The 25073-nt window shown below is 35.5% G+C and overlaps 1 protein-coding gene across 1 annotated transcript in view; it reads right to left on the bottom strand.

Moving 5' to 3' along the window:
• Positions 1-25073, bottom strand: part of Cka (Connector of kinase to AP-1) — a 169749-nt gene that overhangs the window by 13743 nt on the left and 130933 nt on the right. Inside the window, exons 11-12 of the mRNA XM_069848173.1 lie at positions 3122-3252; positions 2314-2518 (exon numbers count right to left, since the gene is read on the bottom strand). Of these exons, the coding sequence (XP_069704274.1) occupies positions 2314-2518; positions 3122-3252 (336 nt within the window). The remainder of the gene's footprint in view (positions 1-2313; positions 2519-3121; positions 3253-25073) is intronic.

Genomic DNA, 25073 nt, shown 5'->3' with positions numbered 1-25073 from the left:
TTTGTGTAATTAAACATTATTAATTAATTTCTTCATTGTTGTCCTAAAATTTTGTATGCGTGGAAGAGAAGATCTGATGGCCTTAACTCCACCAAAATAAATAAATAAATAAATAAATAATTAATTAAATAAATAATAATAATAATAATAATAATAATAATAATAATAATAATAATTAAAGATATGAATTTACCTACAGAGACTACAAGGTTAGGTATGCATACAGTGTTCATTGTTGAAAGACAAAGTGAGCATAGCTAGCAATAGAGGTGCATGGGTACCTGTTAGGGAACTCTGCCGTGGTATAAGGAGAGTGATGTTGCAGCTTTATGTGGTTAACCAATCAATGAATTGCAGTGCAATGTTAACAAACCAATTGCCAGGGCACAACGCTGAACCCTATGCACGAGAAGCATATCCCCATTCAATTGCTGCGATACAAAACACATTTCAGTTGTAACCTGGCCATCCTCAGGCTTCACGACATTCATGACATAACTACAGGCTATGTACAACTAATATCTTCATGTTGTGGTATAAATTCCTACCTTTAATAATAATCTCTAGGAATACTTTAAACACTACATATAAAATGTTTATACAGCCAGTGCTGACATACTGCGGAGAAATTTTAATTACTTCACCTTTCATAAACGACATAGAATATGTTCAAAACCAAGCTCTCAGACTCATTACTGGTGGAATCAAAACAACGCCAATAGATTCTATGAGATTCCTCATTAATATTAACAGCATCAAAATGACAATAGAAGACAAAGCACTGATTCAATATGAAAAACTTATCAGATTACCAGGAAACAATTGACATTCATACAGTCCTCTCTGTACATTGAAAACTCGAAAAAGTTTCATATCCATTGTTCAAGAATTAAAACAGAAAATCAATATCCCGAATTTAAAAGAAAACTTACAAATTAAACCAAACCCTTTAACTCTATTAAATATAGAATATAATCTAAATTTAACAGAAGAAATACTGAAATCAGAAGTAAACACTGAAATACTGAAATAATTTTCTTTAGAGACAATTAATATTAGGTACCCTCCACAAAACTGGCTTCATTTATACACTGACGGATCCTTGATCTCCAGAGAACAAGGTGCTGGTGCAGGTGTTACATGCTGTCTCTTCTCACTTTATAGATCTCTTGGATAAGGAACAACAAGTTTTGATGGTGAAATCATTGCAATATGTGAATGTCTCAGAAATCTTCTATGCCACATCAATAAATTTAGGAATGCAGTTATATTGTCAGACTCCAAAGCAGCTATTCTATCAATCGTCTCTAAACACACACCTTCATTTCAAAAACAGCAGAAATAACTAAAATGCTCTCTCAATATCACTCAATAAAAGAGTTGTATTCCAATGGATACCATCCCATTGTGGAATCCTGGGAAACGAGAATGCGGATGCTTTAGCTAAGAAGGGCAGCACTGCTACTTACAGACCTGTAAGTAGATCTACATATTACACTATGAAGAGATTTATTAAATCTACATACTTAGACTTCAACATGATAACTCAATCCCAAGGGAAAAAATGGAACTCTCTGCATCAAAATCCACAGTTAATTCCCGATTTACCACGCAAATCGTCTGTAGCTGCATTTAGATTGGCAACAGGTCATGATTGTTTGGCCAAGCACCTGCATAGAATTGGAATATATCAGTCCCCTTACTGCACATTGTGCAACTCAAACCAAGAAATGGATTCGGAACATCTCAAAATCTGTGCTTTAGTGGCTAGTCATGATAATATCTTTGAAAAATATTGGAGTGCAAGAGGTCAAATGACTTTATTGTCAAATGCCTGGCATTAGAAAACAACAACATATATTATTGTTATTATTATTATTATTATCATCATCATCATTATTATTACTACTATTACACATATATTTCCCTTAAATATATTAGAATTAACAGTTTCATGTTTCAGTGCAATGAATTTTCATGATAAATTTACTTCCTATTACAACTTTAATGTTATTTTAAATGCATAGGGGATCAGAAGAAAATCTCATAGAGATGCTTTGTCCATTAAAAATCTCATACGATCTGCAAGTAAATGAACACCAGTTCTTTACAGAGAAAGTAACACTTGAATAAACTATAAATGGGCCAAAATGGATTTTGTAACTTAAAAAATTTCACTATATTAGCATTTTACCATACATATTACATCGAGTTTTAAGTTACATATTTTTATTATTCATAAGTGTACAGTATAGCAAAGTACAGTGGCGTTAGCAATGCCAATTAATAGTTTTATTTCACATTGATACTCACTTCCTGAAAGCAGATAGAGTCCATTGGGATCAACAGCAAGACTGGTAACTGAATCAAGGTGAGCTACCATTGAGTGAACCAACTTTCCCGTTGTGTTATCAAAGAATCGGATGTGTCTGTCCTCATGGGCTGTAATGGTTAGGGGCAGAGTTGGATGTGCCACTACACAATTAATCTGACGTCCCATCACATTGTTGTCAACCTCCTGCACATGACGACATATTTAATACAATGCAGAATTTATCATAAATATCCGATATAAAAAATTATCATTAGCAATTGCAAGACCTGGTTCAATTTCAAAGATTTTCAATGATTAATTGTTCCACAAGACATATAAGAAACTAAAGGTCCAAAATAACACAAGGGTAAGCTAACTGATTTCACAGCAGATACTAAACTAGCAAGCTAGTGAGTTGTTACCCATGCCTTACAAACTCACCCATCTCCATCACCTCTCGTATCACACAAGTCTCAAGATATAATTTTGAAATTAATATTAAAATCTACAAAAGGGCATGTTTAGTGTCAGACTAGTAAACAAACTACCTAAAATTCAGGTCAGAACAGACAGATAGCCAAAGAGCAGAAGAAGAGGAAGATTAAAAAGGAAAGAAAGTGGAGTAGAAAAAGAATAAAACAACACCAACATAAATCACGTATTAATTCAGTTCTCCCATTTGTAAGTTTTATTCCACGTGACCTTTAAAAATAATTATTCGAGAGAAAATACGATTCATTGTGTTACAATACATTAGAAGACTTAATTGATCAAAATGGGTATCTATAATTCAGAAGTCTCCATTACCTGAGTTGTTTCTAGCCGCACCATAGGTTTTCCAGATTCTAGATCATAGACAACACAATGTGCAGAATTATATGCTGCCACCATACGATTGGGTTCATCTCGAATGAAGTCCACTGATGTTGGAGCTCCATCTGTATATAAGACAAGAAAGGGCACAAAGTATTACTAAAACTGATAAGCAATAACGCAATATATAATAAAATAACCATTTTACAGTATAAAGGAAGAAACATGTTTTGGTTCATACAAGATATCAACATCCTTAATTGTCTTACATAAATTGCAGATAAAATTGCTAAAACCAACAACAAGCATGCTGACTAGCACAGAAAGATGTGAACTAATGAAGTTTTTATTCTATGTAAAAAATTTGTTCAATCATAACACATTTTACTTTCTCTTATCCACATAAAATATTACTTCAAGGAGGAAAAATGGTAACAAATTTTAATAAACATGAATATTTTTAAGAAACTTGGTATACCATAAATGAGTTTCTGTTCACACATTTGTTTAACCTACTAAACAGAATTTCTCCATATTCAATATTATTTACCTAAAAGAAGAATTTGATTAGTGTTTAATTCCGTAACACAAAATAAGATCAAATGTGCAGAGGAAATACGACAAATTGTATTTTGAACTGTAATCATACTTTATTTGAAGACCTGAGGTGAAAGAGCTCTAAATATTTTCTTCTCGATTCGTAACCTTCTGAGGAACAGAGAATTTGATATTTGGTGTCGTCATCCACAGAAAGGGAAAGGCGTAGTTTTATTTAAAAAATATCCTGGTGCCAACAAATGGATTTGTAAACACGAAGGACTCTCCAACAGCAAATGGCGCAATGGCATTAAAATGGTTGGAAATGTTGCTGCAGTACGTGCTGTGCTGGGAAGATCTCAGGACAACCGTTGTAGGCATTGCCACAACGAGGTTGAAACTCTTGCACACATCCTGGGATCCTGTCCACACAGTGAAGCTCTGCGAAATGCTAGACACCACCAAGTACGATCAATTATAGCCACTGCCCTTAAAGATGCCGATTACAACACCTTTGAAAAAGTACATGGTCTCTCCATCACTGCCAGTACACGGCGCATAGATATAATAGTTTTCAAGGAATCTACAAGATCTGGATTCATAATTGATCCCACTGTGAGTTTCGAAATGAATGAGGAACAGCCAGCAGAAGTGGATAAGGAAAAAAAGAATACCTACAATCCTACCATTCCATATTACCTCCAAAAGTACCAGCTAAAAGAGCTTGAAGTAATCAGACTTCTGGTTGGAGCAAGAGATACCGCTACTCTCTTCATGAAAGATGTGTTTAAGAGGCTTGGAATACCTACATCTATTATTCCGATTGTAACTTTAGCTGCATTGAAAGGATCAATTGCTCTCCTGAAGCATCACCTATATTCGAAATGAAACCAAGTTCATTAGCATTCTTTACTTTTTTGTAACATTCGGAACACCTCAAAATCTGTGCTTCAGTGGCTGGTCATGATAATATCTTTGAAAAATATTGGAGTGCAAGAGGTCAAATGACTTTATTGTCAAACGCCTGGCATTAGAAAACAACTTTTCTGTAACACTTACCTCTCTAAAACTAAGTATATTTCCACTAATCTCAAAATGTATTTGCAGCTACGTACTTATAGGAGTTTCATTGTCAAAACAAAATTAATGGTTCAATGAACTTGTAAACATTTGTATGGTTAAGTACTCTTTGTCCCTTGTGGCAGCTCACGAATAGTGAGAAGATTTCTAAATTAAAAATACTTAATGAATAACTCTTATTGACACTGAATGTGTTCAAGTTCTAGCTAAATGCTAAAATTATATTTTCTTAATAAGAAATGAATGTCGAATCAATTGCAGCTACTAACTGAATCTTATATGATAAACTGGAGAAATTATGTTGAGTGTATGCCACAAACCAAATAACTAAGGCTGCCTTTCAGTACAGTCCTACAGAGAAGAGAAATTTGGGACATCTTTTGAAAAGACAGCATGACCAATTTTGAGAATGAACAGGCCCGAAGGGTCTGATGATTATTGATGATGATGATGATGATGATAAGATCACATGAACAATTTTGAGAATGAACAGGACCGAAAGGTCTGATGATGATGATGACAATGATATTTTATTATTGATATACAGGGTGTTTAAAAAATACGGGGCATAATTTCAGGTATGTATTTCCCACATGTAGACAATCAAAATAGTTCATTACAACATGTGTCCGGAAATGCTTCATTTCCGAGTTATGGCCTTCACAACATTGAAATTCACCGGAACGTTTTTCTTTCCACAGGTCGTTGTCATTACAGAAGATGTTCAAAATGTCCACCTCCTGCTTGAATACAGACCTCACATCGATGTCTCATTGACCTGCGAACACAATCCCAAACTCCAGGAGTATTGCGTATGTCTTCAGAACATGCCACAATTCGATTCCGATGGGATTCCAAATCAGGCACCGGAGACGAATAAACCAATCATTTTAAATGGCCCCACAAGTAGAAATCGAGAGGGTTCAGATCAGGTGAGCGTGGAGGCCAAGCAATTGGGCCACCTCTACCTATCCATCGATCAGGAAACCTTCGATCCAAGTACCGGCGAGCCATATGACTGAAGTGTGCAGGAGCGCCATCATGCAAGAAGTGAATGTGTTGACGATTGATCAGTGGAGTGTCTTCTAAAACATGAGATATGGTGTTTTCCAGGAAGTTTGTGTATGCCTGCCCCGTAAGTCTGTTTACAAGTACATGGGGTCCAACTAATCGATCACCAATGATACCGGCCCACATGTTGAGGGAGAACCGCACCTGGTGATGAGATGGAACAGTTGCACGTGAGTTTTCATATGCCCATACATGTTGATTGTGTAAATTTGTTATGCCATCTCGTGTGAACTGTGCTTCATCTGTAAATAATACTAAGGCAGGAAAGTTCGGATTTACACCACACTGCTGCAAGAACCACTGACAGAACCTAACTCATGCAAGGTAATCTGCTGGTGACAGGGCCTGTACACGTTGCAAATGATAAGGATACAATTGATACTCTTTCAACAGTCTCCAGACAGTCGTATGAGGAACATTGACTTGCAACGCTACCCTTCATGTGCTGATAGAAGGAGTCATGTTCACAGCCTCCAGAATCTCCTCCTGTACTTCTGAGTTGTAGATCTTGGTCGTCCCCTTCCCAAACCAGGAGAGTTAAATTTGCCATACTCACACAGACGGTAATGGAAACGATCTGGACACTGTCGCTGTGGGTACCTCTCCTGGTACAAACAACGAGCCCGCGCAGCATTGCCGTCCACCTTACCGTACATGAAGGGTATCTCTGCCAACTCTTGATTTGAATACATGTCGCACAGTCTAACACCTACACAACGCTGAATGTAACCTTCGCCTTGGAATGAACTGTCAGAGTGCCCTCTTAATGTCTCCTTTGACGGCAACGACCTGCGGAAAGAAAAACGTTCCGGTGAATTTCAATGTTGTGAAGGCCATAACTCGGAAATAAAGCATTTCCGGACACATGTTGTAATGAACTATTTTGATTGTCTACATGTGGGAAATACATAACTGAAATTATGCCCCGTATTTTTGAAACACCCTGTATGTCTTCAAGTAGAAAGAAAGATTCTTCTCACTACTTACTCTTACAGATGAGACTCTGGGTACCAAATGACAATGATTAGCTGTTCCATCAATTATAGAGGAAATGGTATAGATTTGTTTGTCTAGAGGCATTTTTGTGGCAGCAAACGTAACAGTGAAATGGCTACAAATTTTCTTGGGATAGTCAACTACATTCAAGTGCCAAAGGAGATGATGATGATGATGATGATGATGATGATGATAATGATGTATGTTGCACAAGAAAGGAAATATCTGAGAAGGCCTATACTAGAAAGTATATAAGATTGTGATTCACACTGCATGGGCGAAATCACGTCACCATGGGTCATGAATTGTTATTGGACAAGATAACGATCAGCCTCCACACATATGAGCTTGCCCATGTAGTGTCAATCACAAGCTTATATATTTCCTAGCTTAAGGAATGTCGTGCAAGATAGAAATGAAAGACGATAATGGCATATACATATAATAGGGAAAAAAATTTCTTTAACTAGTTGAAACTAATAGCTAAACTGAAAGAAATCAGCTCCATGTGAATAGCACCATTTCTTGGATTTTACACAATGACTAATACATAATCTTATGCCAAATGAAGTATACGCAACCAATGTCCAATGGTTAAGTTTCCCCTTGAAAACTCACAAGCCTCCCATCACTTCAATGCATTTATGCCAAAATAACCATTTCAGTAAAGGGAAATAAAAATGTAAGGTTCTTTTTCTGTATAATATTTCCACTTGTAATAAGGGACAGCAATGCAAGCCTGATACAGACTGGACTTACATGAAACTTTGTTGTATTCTAAATTATCATTATACACTATTTTGATGATCCATCAAGCTTTACTTAATTCAGAGAAATAATAGGCCTATGTTACATTTTTACACACACTAGCATCACTGTGACCAGAAGCAGTTAAACATGACATACACACTGTACCTCTGATAGACAAACCATAATTTGCTGAGGGTACACTATTTCATTATTTCAATTCAAAAACTAAGTAAAATAGTAGCATGTTGTACGGTACTCAATGTTATACACTTAAATTATACAAAAGCAACTCAGCTTTTTTACAGCATAACTATTAATAACCTGACTGATGAATGTTCCTGAAGGTTCATCATATCCTTCAATTAGCACTGTTATACTAGATGGGAAAATATCTTGTCCCAAACTGTTTTTCAGTTTCTTCATTATCCTATTCATACAGCTAAAACACTCAGTACAGTAATATTTTATTAGAAATTAAAGAGTAGTCACCATAAACTTTGACAAGATTTTCAGTTCTTTTTAAAAATTATGTGATAAAGATCAGGGTTGGCAAGGTAATTTACTCGTTATGTGCGTAAATTACAGATAATTTACTAGTAATTTACCTGCATCAGATGTAAAAAACTATTAATAACATAAAAACTACTTTCATTATATTACAAACTTCAATTTTCTTAATATTTTCAGCATGGAAACATTGTTGTATAAACACTGTTTATACAACAACATATTCCTACTACTACTATTACTACTTACTGGCTTTTAAGGAACCCGGAGGTTCATTGCCGCCCTCACATAAGCCCGCCACAGGTCCCTATCCTAAGCAAGATCAATTCAGTCTCTATCATCATATCCCACCTCCCTCAAATCCACTTTAATATTATTTTCCCATCTATGTCTCGGCCTCCCCAAAGGTCTTTTTCCCTCCGGCCTCCCAACTAACACTCTATATGCATTTCTGGATTCGCCCATACATGCTACATGCCCTGCCCATCTCAAACGTCTGGATTTAATGTTCCTAATTATGTCAGGTGAAGAATACAATGCGTGCAGTTCTGTGTTGTGTAACTTTCTCCATTCTCCTGTAACTTCATCCCTCTTAGCCCCAAATATTTTCCTAAGGACCTTATTCTCAAACACCCTTAACCTATGTTCCTCTCTCAAAGTGAGAGTCCAAGTTTCACAACCATAAAGAACAACCGGTAATATAACTGTTTTATAAATTCTAACTTTCAGATTTTTTGACAGCAGACTGGATGATAAAAGCTTCTCAACCGAATAATAACAGGCATTTCCCATATTCATTCTGCGTTTAATTTCCTCCCGAGTATCATTTATATTTGTTACTGTTGCTCCCAGGTATTTTAATTTTTCCACCTCTTCAAAGGATAAATTTCCAATTTTTATATTTCCATTTCGTACAATATTCTCATCACGAGACATAATCATATACTTTGTCTTTTCGGGATTTACTTCCAAACCTATCTCTTTACTTGCTTCAAGTAAAATTCAAGTGTTTTCCCTAATCATTTGTGGATTTTCTCCTAACATATTCACGTCATCTGCATAGACAAGCAACTGATGTAACCCGTTCAATTCCAAACCCTCTCTGTTATTCTGGACTTTCCTAATGGCATACTCTAGGGCAAAGTTAAAAAGTAAAGGTGATAGTGCATCTCCTTGCTTTAGCCTACAGTGAATTGGAAACGCATCTTACAGAAACTTACCTATATGGATAACCACATAGTAACAGATAAAAAAGGATGCATCTGTTCTTTTTTTTTTTTCTAGTAATATCTACTTCTTGCACTAGTACTTATAAAATTAAAAGTTATTTGGATTGGGTTTGAAAGTGTTAGTAACCGCTTAAAATTCCTCTAGTGTATTTTCATAATTATATACGTAACTGTAGAAAAGAAACAAATTCGATTGTTATACCGAAAAGAAAAAGACTGCTGATTGAACAGAATGCTCAACTATCTAATGTAAATGATTTTACTTGCAATACTGAAAAATATCACTCGTTAACACTTTGTCATTATTTTACTTTCCACTGAAAAAATGTTATAGTGTTACACTCTTTAAATGTTTATAATTATCATTCTCACACACCAGTGACATGGCGTATTACATGGGTGTTACCCATCATTAATCAATACAACTTAGCCTGACCACAACATTAGCACTTTATTTAGACTCACCGGTACTGTGATATTGTAGACTACTTGTATTGAAGTTCGATTCTTCTGTAAGAAGAGATCTATGACAAAGTCATTGAACGTCGGTCTTCTTTTCATGTTACAGAGTATGGTAACTTCCGGTAGAGTTTCTGTGAAACCAATGGCATGCAAGTTCAAACCTAACTCATACACAGACTTGTTAGCACATTCGGGAGAAGAAGTTCATTTTTCAATTGCATCATATTAAAGAATAACCCATAGTTTTGCATCAAGATCCGAAAGGGTTTTTCCAGAAACACTTCTGTGAAGTTCATATACCTCTCAGAATTAAGCAATGCTAGGAATTCCAGTTTGTCAATGTCTGAAAATTTGGCTATCATTTGGCATTTCAATGTGTCAATGATTTCATAGAATAGCCGCTGGAAGGAAGTTTTATTCTCTTCATCAATGTGATCACGTCTCACTTTCTTCAAGTGCAGGGTCTCCAAATTTTCACACGATCTTTCCATCTTAGACCAAATAGTGTCAAAACCATCACGAATATTTGTGAGATCGACTACAAAATCACCTATTTTCTGTTTGCAGTAGACCACATCATATATTTTCTTCTGCAAAATGCCAAACAAAATTTCAGCTTTCGGAAGAACTGCAGAAAGAATCTTTAGCAAAAATTCAAAATTAAAGCTTTGAAAACTCTGGTAGTAACCTGCTGCACACGCTCGTGTTTCACTATCCCATTTGTGACAGTCTTCTATCATCGACTTAAAAAGCCCTGATAATTCATCTTTGAAATTGAAGATAACATCAATCATCCTTGATTTGTAATTTCATCTTGTAATAGACGTCGTAGGGACACGTCTTCTGACTGTCAATCATGAGCCTTTGTTCTTTTTGATGATTCTGTGAAAAATGAAGAAAGCCTTGACACTATCTGAAAAAATATCTTACACTCTTTAATACAGTCCACTGACTTTTCTAAAACTAAACTTAGTCTGTGTGCACAACAATGGACAAATATTACTCGTCCATATTTATTCTTCACAAGAGCCTCTAGGCCTCCATGTTCACCAGACATGACTGGGGCCCCATCATATGTTTGTGTGATCAACTTTTCACTGAACTGAAATTTTTCTACGTGGTCGAATAAAGTTTGGGCCAGTCAAACTGCAGTGCGGGCATTACTTACATCCGAGAAACCTACAAATCTTTCCTCAATATTTCCATTTGCGTTGATGTACCGGAAAACGGTAGACAATTGGGATTTATTTGAAATGTCAGTCGTCTCATTCATGATAATAGCAACAAAACTACAACTCTCAATTTCTTTTTTTATTTCTGTATCATACAGCGAGATATGCAGTCAATTAAATCATTCTGAATGTCATTTGATGTTCCAGAAAAGACAGTAGCAGTTTGTAAATGATTGTATAATTTGTCGTCACTTTCTACAAGTAAATGCAACAGTTCTATGTAATTTCCTTTGTTATTAGAACCATTGGACTCATTGTTTCCTCTGAATGACAGTTCTTGCTGTGCTAAGAAGCATGTAGCACTTATTAGACGTCCCATAATGTATCTATTTCTTTAATAATTTCATTATGTTTTTCAACTGAAATTTTAAATGCTTCGCTTAATGAAAAATCAATTCTAGTATTGCCAGATATAGCCAAGGAACATGTTGCGGCAATATGCTGCTTTGAAATTTCATGACGTCCACAAACAATTCTGAAAGTGTCCATATTCTCAATGCCATTTTTTGTCTATGCATTTTTTTGAGACGAAAACAGAAGACACGGCCAATAGAAAAGTTTAGATAATCTTGTACATCCACATAACTAGGGTAACCTATGTACAATGAGACATAAAAATATCTATCATATCCACCCGACGCTTTTGATTTTAAATTGTTCATAACAGGTATGGGCCTACCTTCATTAACAATTGCAGTCTTTTCCACAAAATAACGCAAACCAAAAGATTGTTTTAAAAGATTCTCGATCGCACAATTACATTCAGTTAGGTTATTTTACAACGCTGTATCAACATCTCTGGTTATTTAGCGTCTGAATGAAATGAAGGTGATAATGCCGGTGAAATGAGTCCGGGGTCCAGCACCGTAAATTACCCAGCATTTGCTCGTATTGGGTTGAGGGAAAACCCCGGAAAAAACCTGCTCCAACCAGGTAACTTGCCCCGACCGGGAATCGAACCCAGGCCACCTGGTTTCGCGGCCAGATGCGCTGACCGTTACTCCACAGGTGTGGACTTCAGTTAGGCTTACTAGAAGAAGAACTAGACACTGATAATGGTTCTATGGAATTCGATGCCATTATTAATATCACTTTGCCACCACAAGAAAATACGAAGAAACTATATTTTGTCACTAAAAAAAAAAACGAAGGAACTATCACATTTTGTCACTAAATCATCATACGAAAACACGAAGAAGGTATCATTTTTCTCAACCGGCAAGCTCACAATATCAGTGTGTAAAAAGGGCCACTAAGTAGGAGTTACATTTAAGATTCCCCGGTCTTTGCTGAGCATGTGCTTTTACTGTCAAGCCGAGCGGAAACAGGGCCCCTTAGTAGGCGTTACTTTAACTCTGTTTTCAGCAGCACTATCTGCGAGGGTTCAACGTCCTCTATCGAGTTACTTGTTACATTGCAAATCAAGCTTCCAGGTATAACTCCCTGTAAAGTTAATTTGAATAATTTCGAGGGAAAAATTGTTCCAGGGCCGGGCATCGAACCCGGAACCTTTGATTAAATGTACTTGTTACACTGTCCTTTGCAGGTAACAATGTTGCATTGATGTTGCAGTGTCTCACACAGTCTATTCTATTGAATAAGTGACCAGCGAAAATACTGTTTTTTGTATTATAGGCCTATTAAAGTAATGTTAATGAATTATTATAAGCACTAAAAGCTTCAATATTGTATTTTTTTTAGTGCTACCACCAGTAACACTGGTTACATGAATGCCATGTCCCTGTCACACACCCTTAATCACACTTTAACATTCATCACTGGTATGGTCTTAGAACTTAATAATAATAATAATAATAATAATAATAATAATAATAATAATAATAATAATAATAATAATAATAATATATTTGAAGCAATTTCTTGGAATGTTCGAAGCTGAGCCGGTTTCTTGTGATGTTATGGACAAGATTAGAGAAAAGTCTTTCAAGTTGGACTGAAGCTATTGAGTTGTTAAATAACTTCAAAGCAACTTCTGACAACTCATCATCTTGTCATTCTAACTTTATTTGTCGAACACATTAAGAAATAGAAAGGGCTTTTCCTGTGTGAATGTGAAGGTTATGATTAAAACACAGACTATGATGTGTGCACGCACGTGAATCGTAATTCTTACATAATTATGATGTAGATGTGGCAGTTTGTAATGGTTCAGTAAAGGTTAAGAGCACATCAAAATTCTGAAGGGAAGGTTTATTTTTAAAGCCTTTTTTTTTTCTGTCCTACATAGTACACTGCAAAAACCATGTTTTCTTTTCATTCTTCTATTTTTTTTAACGTATTATACGCGTTTTTATGAATAATTAAGTGTCGTGTAAAAAAAAAAATTTACGCGTAATTGTAAAACCATATTAAAGATGAAGTTCTCTTCCATACTTTTTTTTTACGTGCATTCAATTTTTCCTGCTCCTCCTCTTGTTCTTTTTGAATACACTGTACCCCTTACAACATACTTTGTGTCAGCTGCAGTTCATGGGTCTCATTCTTTTCAATATTTTCCTTTAATTTCTCGCTTTTCTTTTCTTTCTTCTTCTAGAATGTTAAGAGTCTTCTGTTCATCTGCTTATGTCATATCTATCATTCTGAAATTCTTTTTAATCCTCTGAGATGTATTTCTTCTTTTCCTTTCTTTTACCTTCCTTTACACTCTCCTGCTTTTTTTTCTTATCTTCTAAGCATGTGTTGCTTTCATGTAGGGCATTCTTGCACTTGCACTTGATTTCTCAGAGATAGGAACCTGAAGAGGTAAAATCTTATGACATCCTTTACAGTCATAATGACATTAAGAGTCCTCTCTCTGTCATTGAAGTATGGTCTTCTTTAAAAGCTCACCCAGCAACAGAAAATCTCTTTTCTATGTCAACATTGCTACCATGAAACAGAATGAGTACTAGCTTCACAATGCTGCAAATGTTTGGAAAAGTCAGACTGCCATTAGGATTCTGGGGACTGAAGATATGGCTCCAGTAAGATTCAATTCTGAATTCTTTTGGCAAACCACACTTAACCTGCACATATCTCCATTTATCAAGCAATAAATGCTGAGGAACGGATACTGGCATCTCCTCAGCAATGGCTACAATATCTTCGAAAATTTTCTTCAGTAGAATATTTTACAGTGGCAAACACGCAAATTACTTCACTAGCTCTGATGACACTGGAGTTTTGGTAATGTGGTGTTTGTAGCAAACAACAAAATGGTTTTGAGATGCTTTCAGAAAATCATCCACATTTTCTTAACATCTAACTCAGTACAAGTGTCAAATTTCAGCTTCTCAAGCAGTAGAAGATTTTATTTTTGTAAGGGTTCGACCTCAAAACCTAAAATCAGTGCAGTGTCTCTTGTATACTGATGGAATACGTACTCATTCAATCAATGCACACACAAGCTTCTTAAGTTTGATTGACAGAATGTGAACAAATGGTTCATCGAGGTTAGAAAACCTTGGTGAATAGGTTAGCTGAGGAAACAATAAAGTACAGTTCAACTTTAATTGTTGGATCCTTCAGGAATGAGCATATTTTCCTGTATAAAGGTGATTCAAAGAGAGCCTTTCCTTTTTTTCTCTGTGTATTTAAAAAAATAATGAACAACTACATCTCACTACTGAAGAACCCTGGTAGCTGCTTTCTTCTTCTTCCTTCACTGACAAGGGATCCCTTCAGCTCTGAACACTCAAACACAGATTAAACCTGGCTCATCTTACTAACTTGAAGGAGGTGAGTCTCGTGGTGATAGTTTTCCCAATGTCAAGTCAACTGTTTAGCCTGTAGTGCCATCTAACTTAAAAAAATTCGAGGACACTTTTGGTTTGTTTAGAAGGGAAATACTATTGCGAAAATGTTCTTAATGGACACGAAAATGAATAATGAGAAAAATATATACTATACAGTGGGCCAAAAAAAAAAAAAAAAAAAAAAAAACACGGTACAAAATTTGAAATTCTCTCTTTTCGGAAATACATAACATTAATTTATAATGAATACACTGTTGGAAAGAGTAGACTTTAAAGATGAGCAGGACATTTTATTATGTTTTTTCAAGGCTCAATTAAAATCTTATGGAGGTCAATACACAGTGATGCGAAAAATGTGGCTTTTGAAGACAATTTATTACTTCAAAATTCAGAAACTGAATGTTGGTAAAATTAATAATAATTAATTATCTTTCAAATAATCAAAATTAAAAATGATGCTCTATGTGACTGCCATTTGGCCACACAACCATTTGTAGACGTCTTCTCCACTATCCAATAGCACTGGATATCTGTCTTTGATCAAGCCGGTTACAACATTCAAGACGGCGTTGTCTTAAATGTTCAATATTACGAATTCTTGTTTTGTAGTAAACTGCTTTTTGTAGTTGACTCCATATAAAATAGTTCATAGGATTAAGATCTCGTTTGAAACTCCAGCGGAAACCATCAGAGAATCTAAGGAATGCAATCTTTCACGCAATAATCTCTCAGGAGGGACATCATGTCCGTATCTTCCTAATCAATCGTTGTACACTTGAAGTAGACCATACAATTTGACGGGCAGATAAATTATCATATTGTTGCAAATGTTTAATGAAAATCTTGTCTTCGTTCGTTAAGCGACCCATTATTCACAAAATGAGAACTCAAAATGGAAGAAAACAATTGATGAGAGCATAAATGGTTGATTTTGCACTGTCTTACAAAAAATAAAAAATGTTTAATAAATGATAAAAAATTAAATACACTCAGGGACAAAAAAAAACCGGACACTTTAATATTTGCTGGTATTTTGCAAAACATTATCTTCTCATACAATATTATGGTAGCCATATGTTGTTATAGAGACGTGTATACATTGTTGATTGTTTTTTGTTTTATAAACAAGCCATTACAACCAAATATTCCAATTTTGCTTTCGGAGTCTCAGCTATAACAATTTTGTCTCAACCATTTTATGCTTCATTATCGTTATCATTCGTTATTTCTTTATTTTTACATTTTCTGAGTTTAAGTGGGGTTGTAACATTTGTCTTAAAACAAGATGCGACCTGAAGATGTGGCTCGAGCTGTAGCCCTTTACGATGATGGACACAGTGTACGTTACATTGCAAATGTTATGAATATGGCTAGAAGCACAACCCATGATGCCATAAAACGGTATAGAGAGACCCTAGAATATACCAGAAGACCAGGTTCGGGTCGTCCAAGAGCTACAAATCCAAATGACGACAGGTATATGGTGTTGAGAGTTCTTAGGGAGAGCAACCTGCCAGCTACTAGTGTAGCCCAGCAATTTGTTAACATGCATGGACGCCCAATTTCGGCCAAAACAGTTAGAAGGAGGTTAAAAGCAAGTGGACTGATATCAAGTGGACCTGCAACTGGTCCCAGACTTCTCAGGATTCATCGAGTTGAACAACTGTGTTTTGCAAATGATCACAGGGATTGGAGAAATGGACAGTGGAGCTGTGTTCTGCTCACCGATGAGTCCCGTTTTAATCTGTGCTCACCTGATGGACGTGAAAGAGTTTGGAGAAGGAGGGGAGAACGATTTTCACAGTGTTGCATTTCCGAAAATGTGCCGTATGGAGGTGGTGGAGTGATGGTTTGGGCAGGAGTGTGTACGAATGCTCATACAGAGTTGGTTTTTGTTGAAAATGGAAGACTAACAGCTGATAGGTACATAAATGAATGTTTGGCTGATCATGTTGTGCCATTTGGCCAATTTGTAGACGATAATTTTGTTTTAATGTATCCTAATGCACGGCCGCATATTGCCCATGCGGTCGGAGATTATCTCCAAGAAGTGGGAATCCATGTTCTTCCATGGCCAGCAAGGAGTTCAGACATGAACCCAATTTAACACGTGTGGAACATGCTGGGACGGCGTGTTAAGAATAGACGACCGAGACCAGAATCGTTACAAGAGTTGAGGCGAGCACTTGGCGAAGAATGGGGACTTATTCCTCAAGAAGACATTGCTAACCAAATTCAGAGCATGCCAAGACGTATGGATGCAGTTATTCAAGCCAGAGGGGGTAATACCCTTTACTAAAAAGAGTTTTTAATGTTTAAGGCACCATAAAATGAAAAAAACAGTTAGACCAAATGATGCCATAGTTATACGCCCTTTGTAATTTTTTGTAAATTTTCTCATCAGAGATTTTTTTTTCAAATGTTGCCGTATAAGGTGCTAAATGAAACATTATTTTGTTTAAATGGGTTTTGTTTCATTCTGAAATAATTGGCAACAAAATACAAGCAAATATAGAAGTGTCCGGTTTTTTTTGTCCCTGAGTGAATTACAGTACTTTCCCGGTCCACAAGGACTTTGAAATTTGCTTGTGAAATAAACTTTCAAGTGAAATCATTAGCTACTGGAATATGACCATTTCAATTTTGTGCCTTTTTTTTTGGCCCACTGTGTATATATTCCTAATTGTGCAGGTGAAGATTGTTAACAAAATGATCAAAACAGTAGCATGGTGAGCAATGGCAACATGTTACAATTGTATAGTTAACACATTCACATCATCAGTGTTTTTCCACTGGCACTCGAGCATTCCATATTGAAACGGAACATCTATTACATTTCTGAATGAGACCTTCTTTCCCATTTCATAGCCAGCTGCTTGCCATGCATACAGAATCATAGGTTGGTATACTGATGAATATAATTGATTATAAATGACGAAATGCAGCATGAAGTTGAAGAGTCTGTCATAAAATTTTTGCTGATTTTGATCTAATCGAAGTCTTGCAAAGTCTGTCAGTCTTCTGAAATAAACCTTATACTGGAGGAAAAACCACACGTCCAGAAGCTGCAAATAACAGGTTGTCTTTGGCGGTATAATCTTTAGAGTGATGTTTTTATCAAGAGTTGCATCATGCAAAACCTTTTCATCTATGTGACCACCCCATGAGTCTAATAGTAAAAGTGAGTTGTCTTCATTGTAATTGAAGTCACTTTGATCCATATTCCAGATTCGTTTAAAACAACCGAAAGTGTAATTGAATTTTTTAACTTTAGATGGCGCTGCAGGCTAAACAGTTGAAGTTTTTTAAGCTCATTTGAATGATGAGTTTGCTGTTTTTAAAAGGTTTTGTACTTCAACTTTATAGTTTGGAAATGACTTCATAATTAACTATATACTTATGTAACTATAGCTTTCAATATCAAACTTCAATTAATGGACCTGATGACGCCTAAAAGGCAAAAACGTTTGTCCAAATGAAAAACTAAATTAAAATGTTTGTTTAATAATGTGAACTCAATATCTTTAATAAAGATACATTAAAGACAGAATTGTTAACAAAGAAAATTGTCGATCTAAACTAGACTTATTAAAAAATACACATATATACTTAGTAGACTATTTCCTAAGTCTGCCTTAATTATTTCTGCATTCTTAGCAGCCACAATTGCCAAGATGAGGCCAATTTCGAGTTCGAGTATGGTTACAGTAGATTGGTAGAAACCCACTATTGTTTAGGGTGATATTAATAATCATATTGTATATGTTTTGTTACCTCTGACTGAGGTTCTGGCTGGTATGTACATATACTGTGTGACATAGAAGTCAGTTGACAAATGGGAAACATTACTAATTGTAAAATTGAAGTAATTATTGTACTAAGTAACATAATGATATGTTCCCTCCAAGATGTCCATAGTTTGAGTGACCTTTTTCATTTGTACTGTTAGGTTGGCAGTATATATTTGCCTTTTGTACCACAAGAGTTCTCCACCCTTTGTCTTCTTATCAGTTTTCCTGACTGTGGAATAGGTAAAAGGAATACAATACATAAACTGAAGCAGGTTATGGTACGGTGAACAACAATGCTACAGTTAGTTTGTGTTTTGTTTTGTTTATTATTTGAAGCTTTTGAGTTATTATTTTGAGTTAAATAAGAGTTGAAAAAGATAACATTATTGTTTATTGTTTTCAGTTGTGATATTAATATTCATTGAAAGTTGAAGAGACCATGTTGACTCCTGAACAGCACGTGGAGCTAGTCCTGCTCTGTGAAGACAATCACAGGACAACAAGGAAAGGTGCAAATGAGTTTCGTTGTCATCCTGACATTTCAAAACCATCATACCAAAATGTAACCAAATTATTGCATAAATTGAAAGCAACTTTCAGTATACTCAACAAGAAACGAAATGGTCATCCCAAATCTGCTAATGACGGACAGCATTCAACAGGCGTGACTGCGAAGATGATTGTGAGCCTTATAAAGTTAGTGCACAATGTGGCTCGAAAAGTGGTATTAGTAGAGAATCTGTTCTCAGAATATTGAAATCTGCACGTTTTCACTCCTACAAATTACAGCATTTACACACAATGCAAGAAGAGAATCCACTCAAGAGGCGAACGTATTGCAACTGGATAATACAGTGTTTGCATACTGATCGATCCTTCCTTCAACATGTTCTGTTCAGTGATGAATGCTTATTCTTTCTGGATAGCATGCTCATACACAAAATGCATGATTCTGGTTCAAATAAAACCCAAGATGGATGCATGAAGCTAACAACCCTGATGCTCTAAAAGTTACTGTGTGGTGTGGAATACTAGATGATAATGTTGTGAGACCATATTTCTTCGATGGAAATGTAAACCAACATACGCATGGAGAATTGCTGGACAGCACTGTAATGGAGTTCCTGTATGATTTGCCACTGAACGGATAAGAATGTGATTTCAACAAGATGGGGCTATGGCACATTATGCTCTAACAGTTCGCTAGAAACTAAATGGGATGTTTGGTGTGCACTGGGTTGGACGAGGTGGATCTCAGTCATTGCCTCCACGTTCACCAGACCTCACATCTCTTGATTTCTTTCTATGGGGATTTGTGAAACAGCACGTTTTTCAGACAGCCTATATCTATAGATGACTTAAAACAAAGGATCACCCATGTTATCCAGCACATCCCAGCTGCAACACTTTTAAGCATAACAGAAGAATGTCAGGATCGAGTGAGGCACTGTCTTCAAGAAAATGGAGTACATTTGCAGTAGTGAACATACTATATACAAATGTATTTCCAATTAGAGTAATATTTCCCATTTGTCAACTGACTTCTGCATCACACAGTTTTATCAAGCAGTACATCTCGCTTGACGATATGTATCAGAGGAAGAACAATTGTTCGTATGCATCTGAAGTCTGATTAGTGTAATTTGTTACTAGTCAGCAATGTATGCAATGGTTCCTGGCTTACTTGCCTCGTGAATGATGTCTTAATTTTTAATCACTTATGAGGTTCGAACTTGTCTTTCATATGGAAGTTTCTTATGGTTCAACTTGCCTTACATGGCTTACAATCCAAGTAAAATAATATAAATTTAACTGAAGTTCTTGAGAGAAGGGGAACTTTGAATAATCTCCCCTCCACTGGGCTACCCATTGAATTCATCGCTGTTATGCCACTTCTTGCTCTATATTTTCTTAAGCATTCAGTTTTGGAGACATATATGTCTATATACCATTTCATTTGTCTCTTCACCTTATGTACAAAAAAATCAAGAAAATTGTTAGAGCCAATTTTGAGTAAATCACCATCTTATGTTATATTTTTCAAATAAAGAGCTGTTATTTTCTTTTAGCAAAATTATATTTTATAAATTCATTCTTAGATGACGTAGATATTGAATATTGCAATAATTCAGGAGAAATCACTATGCACAGCAAGTTAGACAAAGAGCAGAGCAAATACCATTTTATCTATGTCAGAGACGTTGAAAAGATGAATTTCCATACAAATCTCGAAATCCGATTTTTTCAGCATCACCATTCCTTCACTCTATACTTCGTCTAATGAGAAAGTAAAATACATGTATGTACTTTATACTCGTATAGCTATAACATAGTGCTTTCACATAGGATAATCAAGAGAACATACAAGGTAATTTAGGAATAGTAAATATTTTAAGGAGTGGTATTATGGACTATTCTGAGTAAATTAAAGTCCACATAAACATGCGTCCACTTTTAAATGGCTCTGGAGATACAGCTGTTTGAATGTTATACATAACAAACCTTAGAAGTGGCAAGAAGGAAAGATAAGTGACATTTATTGCTTATTTACCTAGTATAGGCTCAGGAACAAAATTTGGGCCACCTGAATTTTCCAAGTTCCAGTTATAACATACTGCGCAAGGAAAATTCAGGTGGCTCAAATTTTTTTCTGGTTCTGTACCAATATATTTAAACAGTTCAAAGTAATGGCTCAGAAACTCCACCACAGTCTTCAATGTACTTTTCTTCTCCAACAGATTAACTTGGTATTTAGAATCCCAAAATCTTTTATCACAAAGACAAGCCGGCTTTTGACAACTACACTCTACCAATGAACAAGTCATACGTCTCGGCCAAGAAATAAAAGATAGTTTTAACAAGAAAGAAGATACCTTGGCAATATTTATTGACTTTCAGTTAGCATATGACTCTGTTTGGAGAAATAAATTATTACTAAAACTCCAGAAATTAGGCATCTCCAGCAATATGTTCAGATGGATATCAGAATTCCTTAATCAAAGATTCATTGCCACTAAATTCAATAACTCACTTTCTAGTTACAGACAAACATATCGAGGTCTACCTCAGGGCGCTGTCCTCAGCACAACATTATTCAATATTTATATAAATGACTTACCCTCCCTATTAGAGGAATCAAACATGAAAACAGCACTATTTGCAGATGATATAGTTTTGTGGACTTCCAGATCTTATAGACATAGAGACAAAATTCAAAATTCTGCTCTTAAAGCTCTAAATCAACTACATGAATGCAATACATCAAATTTGATGACACTCAATTTAAGCAAAAGTAACTACCAAATATTTTCACTTGGTAAAAAAGAAAGAGAATTCAATATCCAATACAATGGCCAACACCTTCCTAGGACTTATGAATCCAAATATCTTGGAGTTATTTTCGATAGTAAGTTAACATGGAGCAACCATTTGAAATACATTTCTGAAAAAGCTCGTAAAAGATTCTCCCTTCTAAAAAGACTAGCAGGAAAGAAATGGGGATGCTCTAGGAATACTTTCAACACTACATACAAAATGTTTATACAGCCAGTGCTGACATACTGCGGAGAAGTTTTAATTACTTCACCTTTCATAAACGACATAGAATATGTTCAAAACCAAGCTCTCAGACTCATTACTGGTGGAATCAAAACAACTCCAATAGATTCTATGAGATTCCTCACTAATATTAACAGCATCAAAATGACAATAGAAGAAAAAGCACTGATTCAATATGAAAAACTTATCAGATTACCAGGAAACAATTGACATTCATACAGTCCTCTCTGTAGATTGAAAACTCAAAAAAGTTTCATATCCATTGTTCAAGAATTAAAACAGAAAATCAATATCCCGAATTTAAAAGAAAACCTACAAATTAAATCAAACCCTTTAACTCTATTAAATATAGAATATAATCTAAATTTAACAGAAGAAATACTAAAATCAGAAGTAAACACAATTGTCTTTAGAGACAATTAATATTAGGTACCCTCCACAAAATTGGCTTCATTTATACACTGACGGATCCTTGCTCTCCAGAGAACAAGGTGTCGATGCAGGTGTTACGTGCTGTCTCTTCTCACTTTATAGATCTCTTGGGTATGGAACAACAAGTTTTGATGGAGAAATCATTGCAATAAGTGAAAGTCTCAGGAATCTTCTATGCCACATCAATAAATTTAAAAATGCAGTTATACTGTCAGACTCCAAAGCAGCTATTCTATCAATCATCTCTAAACACACACCTTCATCTCAAACAGCAGACATAACTAAAATGCTCTCTCAATTAATATCACTCAATAAAAAAATTGTATTCCAATGGATACCATCCCATTGTGGAATCCTGGGAAACAAGAATGCGGATGCTTTAGCAAAGAAGGGCAGCACTGCTACCTACAGACCTGTTACTAAATCTACGTATTACTCTGTGAAAAGATTTATTAAATCTACATACTTAGACTTCAACAAACAAAATTTGATAACACAATCCCAAGGGAAAAAATGGAACTCTCTGCATCAAAATCCACAGTTAACTCCTGATCTACCACGAAAATCGTCTGTAGCTGCATTTAGATTGGCAACAGGCCATGATTGTTTGGCCAAACACCTGCATAGAGTTGGAATATATCAGTCCCCTAACTGTCCATTGTGCAACTCAAACCAAGAAATGGATTCGGAACACCTCAAAATCTGTGCTTCAGTGGCTGGCCATGATAATATCTTTGAAAAATATTGGAGTGCAAGAGGTCAAATGACTTTATTGTCAAACGCCTGGCATTAGAAAACAATAACAACAACTTTTCTTCTCTGTTGACATGTTGCTTTTCGGAGGTCTTGTAGTTCTTTTAAGTTCTTTTTAGTTCTTTCTATTCATAATGTGAGTGACCAATTCATGCCTTGTGTCCTTGTGTTTACTTTTTGTACCCCCCTCCCCACAGACGAAAATCGATAGTATAGTCTGGGGAACTTTGGTGGTCGATTCAAGTGACAATGTGAGATTTAGGTGATGTGTCACCTGACAGCTAAAATGTACAGGGGCTGTGCCATGTTGGAAGAACATGCCCATCCTTAAAGCCAAGGAAACTACAAACTGTTGTTTCTCTACACCATGCTGCCCCTCAGATAAATTGACATGTACTATTCCTTTGTACATAATCAATAGTATGTAGTCATTTGTCGCTCCTTCATACTTTTTGAAAGGCTTGTTATGCATAACATTCAACCAGTTATACCTTCACACCCACTAAAAATTGAACACATGTTTATATGAACAGTTCACAGTACCCTCCTAAAATATTTACTATTCCTCCTGAATCATCCTGTATACTGCAGTTAAGACAGGAATGTTCATATTCAAAGAAAAGACTGAAAGAAGCAGCAGAGTCGTGATTTCAATCATGAAAACTATTATGATATAATCAAATGATGATAATTTATCAATCATGGTATGGAAATTAATTAATTAATGAGCAACCAAGTACTCGAAAAAATTCTGCTCTACAGTCTTACGTCACCTAATGAAACTGAATCTAGCTCTTTGGTAGCAGTTATGTGCACACTGTACTCTACCTGAGACCACAATGATAGGCTTAGTGCAAACATACGACACTTCGAAGTAAATAAAAAAACAAATAAATAAATAATTATGATCTTCAAACAAGTATTAGATCTTCGTCTGCCCATTATGATTTCACACCATCTGTTCATTGGTATCCCTAAACTTCTTTTGCATCTTGGAATATAACTCATGATTTGATGTGGTAATTTTTCTGGTTCTATTTTTTGCAACAAGTTTCATTTATTTTTTTCCGTATTTCTGGATGTAATGTGTAATTGGCTGTATATCATCATCATCATCATCATCATCATCATAATACATATATATATATATATATATATATATATATATTCTTTCAGTATATTCTTGTTCCTGCACTAATCCAGCAGTATACATTTAATAATCCTCATAAAACTTTGAAGTAAATATAATTATTAATGAAAATCATACTTCTGATTGAGGTTCTGGCTGATATGTACAGTTTCCCTAGAAAAGAATGAGATGACTGAATATTCCTAAGTCTCAGATGTAAGACACTGCACATGATCAGAGACCAGAGCACTGATACACGAGATAACGAATACTGAGTTACTTAAATTCAGGCTATTCGGTTTGTTACTAGCATCGTTCCGAAATTCACTTCAAAAACTGCAAAAAATATGGTAATATGACGTAAATAATAGATAAATATATACATAAATCGTGTAGTTAAATCGACATTGGACCTTTACGACTAGATCGACACTCCGCACAGAAAGGAAAGCTTTCATGTCGTTTGAATAGCTCAGACGCTAAGACTTCTGCATGTTGTATAGAAGAGTGCGAGTTCAATTCTTATTCTACACAACGATTTTTTTTCTAAATTACGTTGAAATAGAGTTTTACACAGTGCTGAGATTAAGTGTTAATGATCGCAAACAATACAAAATTACAAATTATAATATTATAAATGTTAATCTAATGAATGCATTTACAC

Source organism: Periplaneta americana, chromosome 15 (genome assembly GCF_040183065.1).
Source record: "Periplaneta americana isolate PAMFEO1 chromosome 15, P.americana_PAMFEO1_priV1, whole genome shotgun sequence".
Taxonomy (NCBI): Eukaryota; Metazoa; Arthropoda; class Insecta; order Blattodea; family Blattidae; genus Periplaneta; species Periplaneta americana.
Note: the sequence above shows the minus strand (reverse complement) of the source record. Positions and strands in the feature narration are given on the sequence as shown.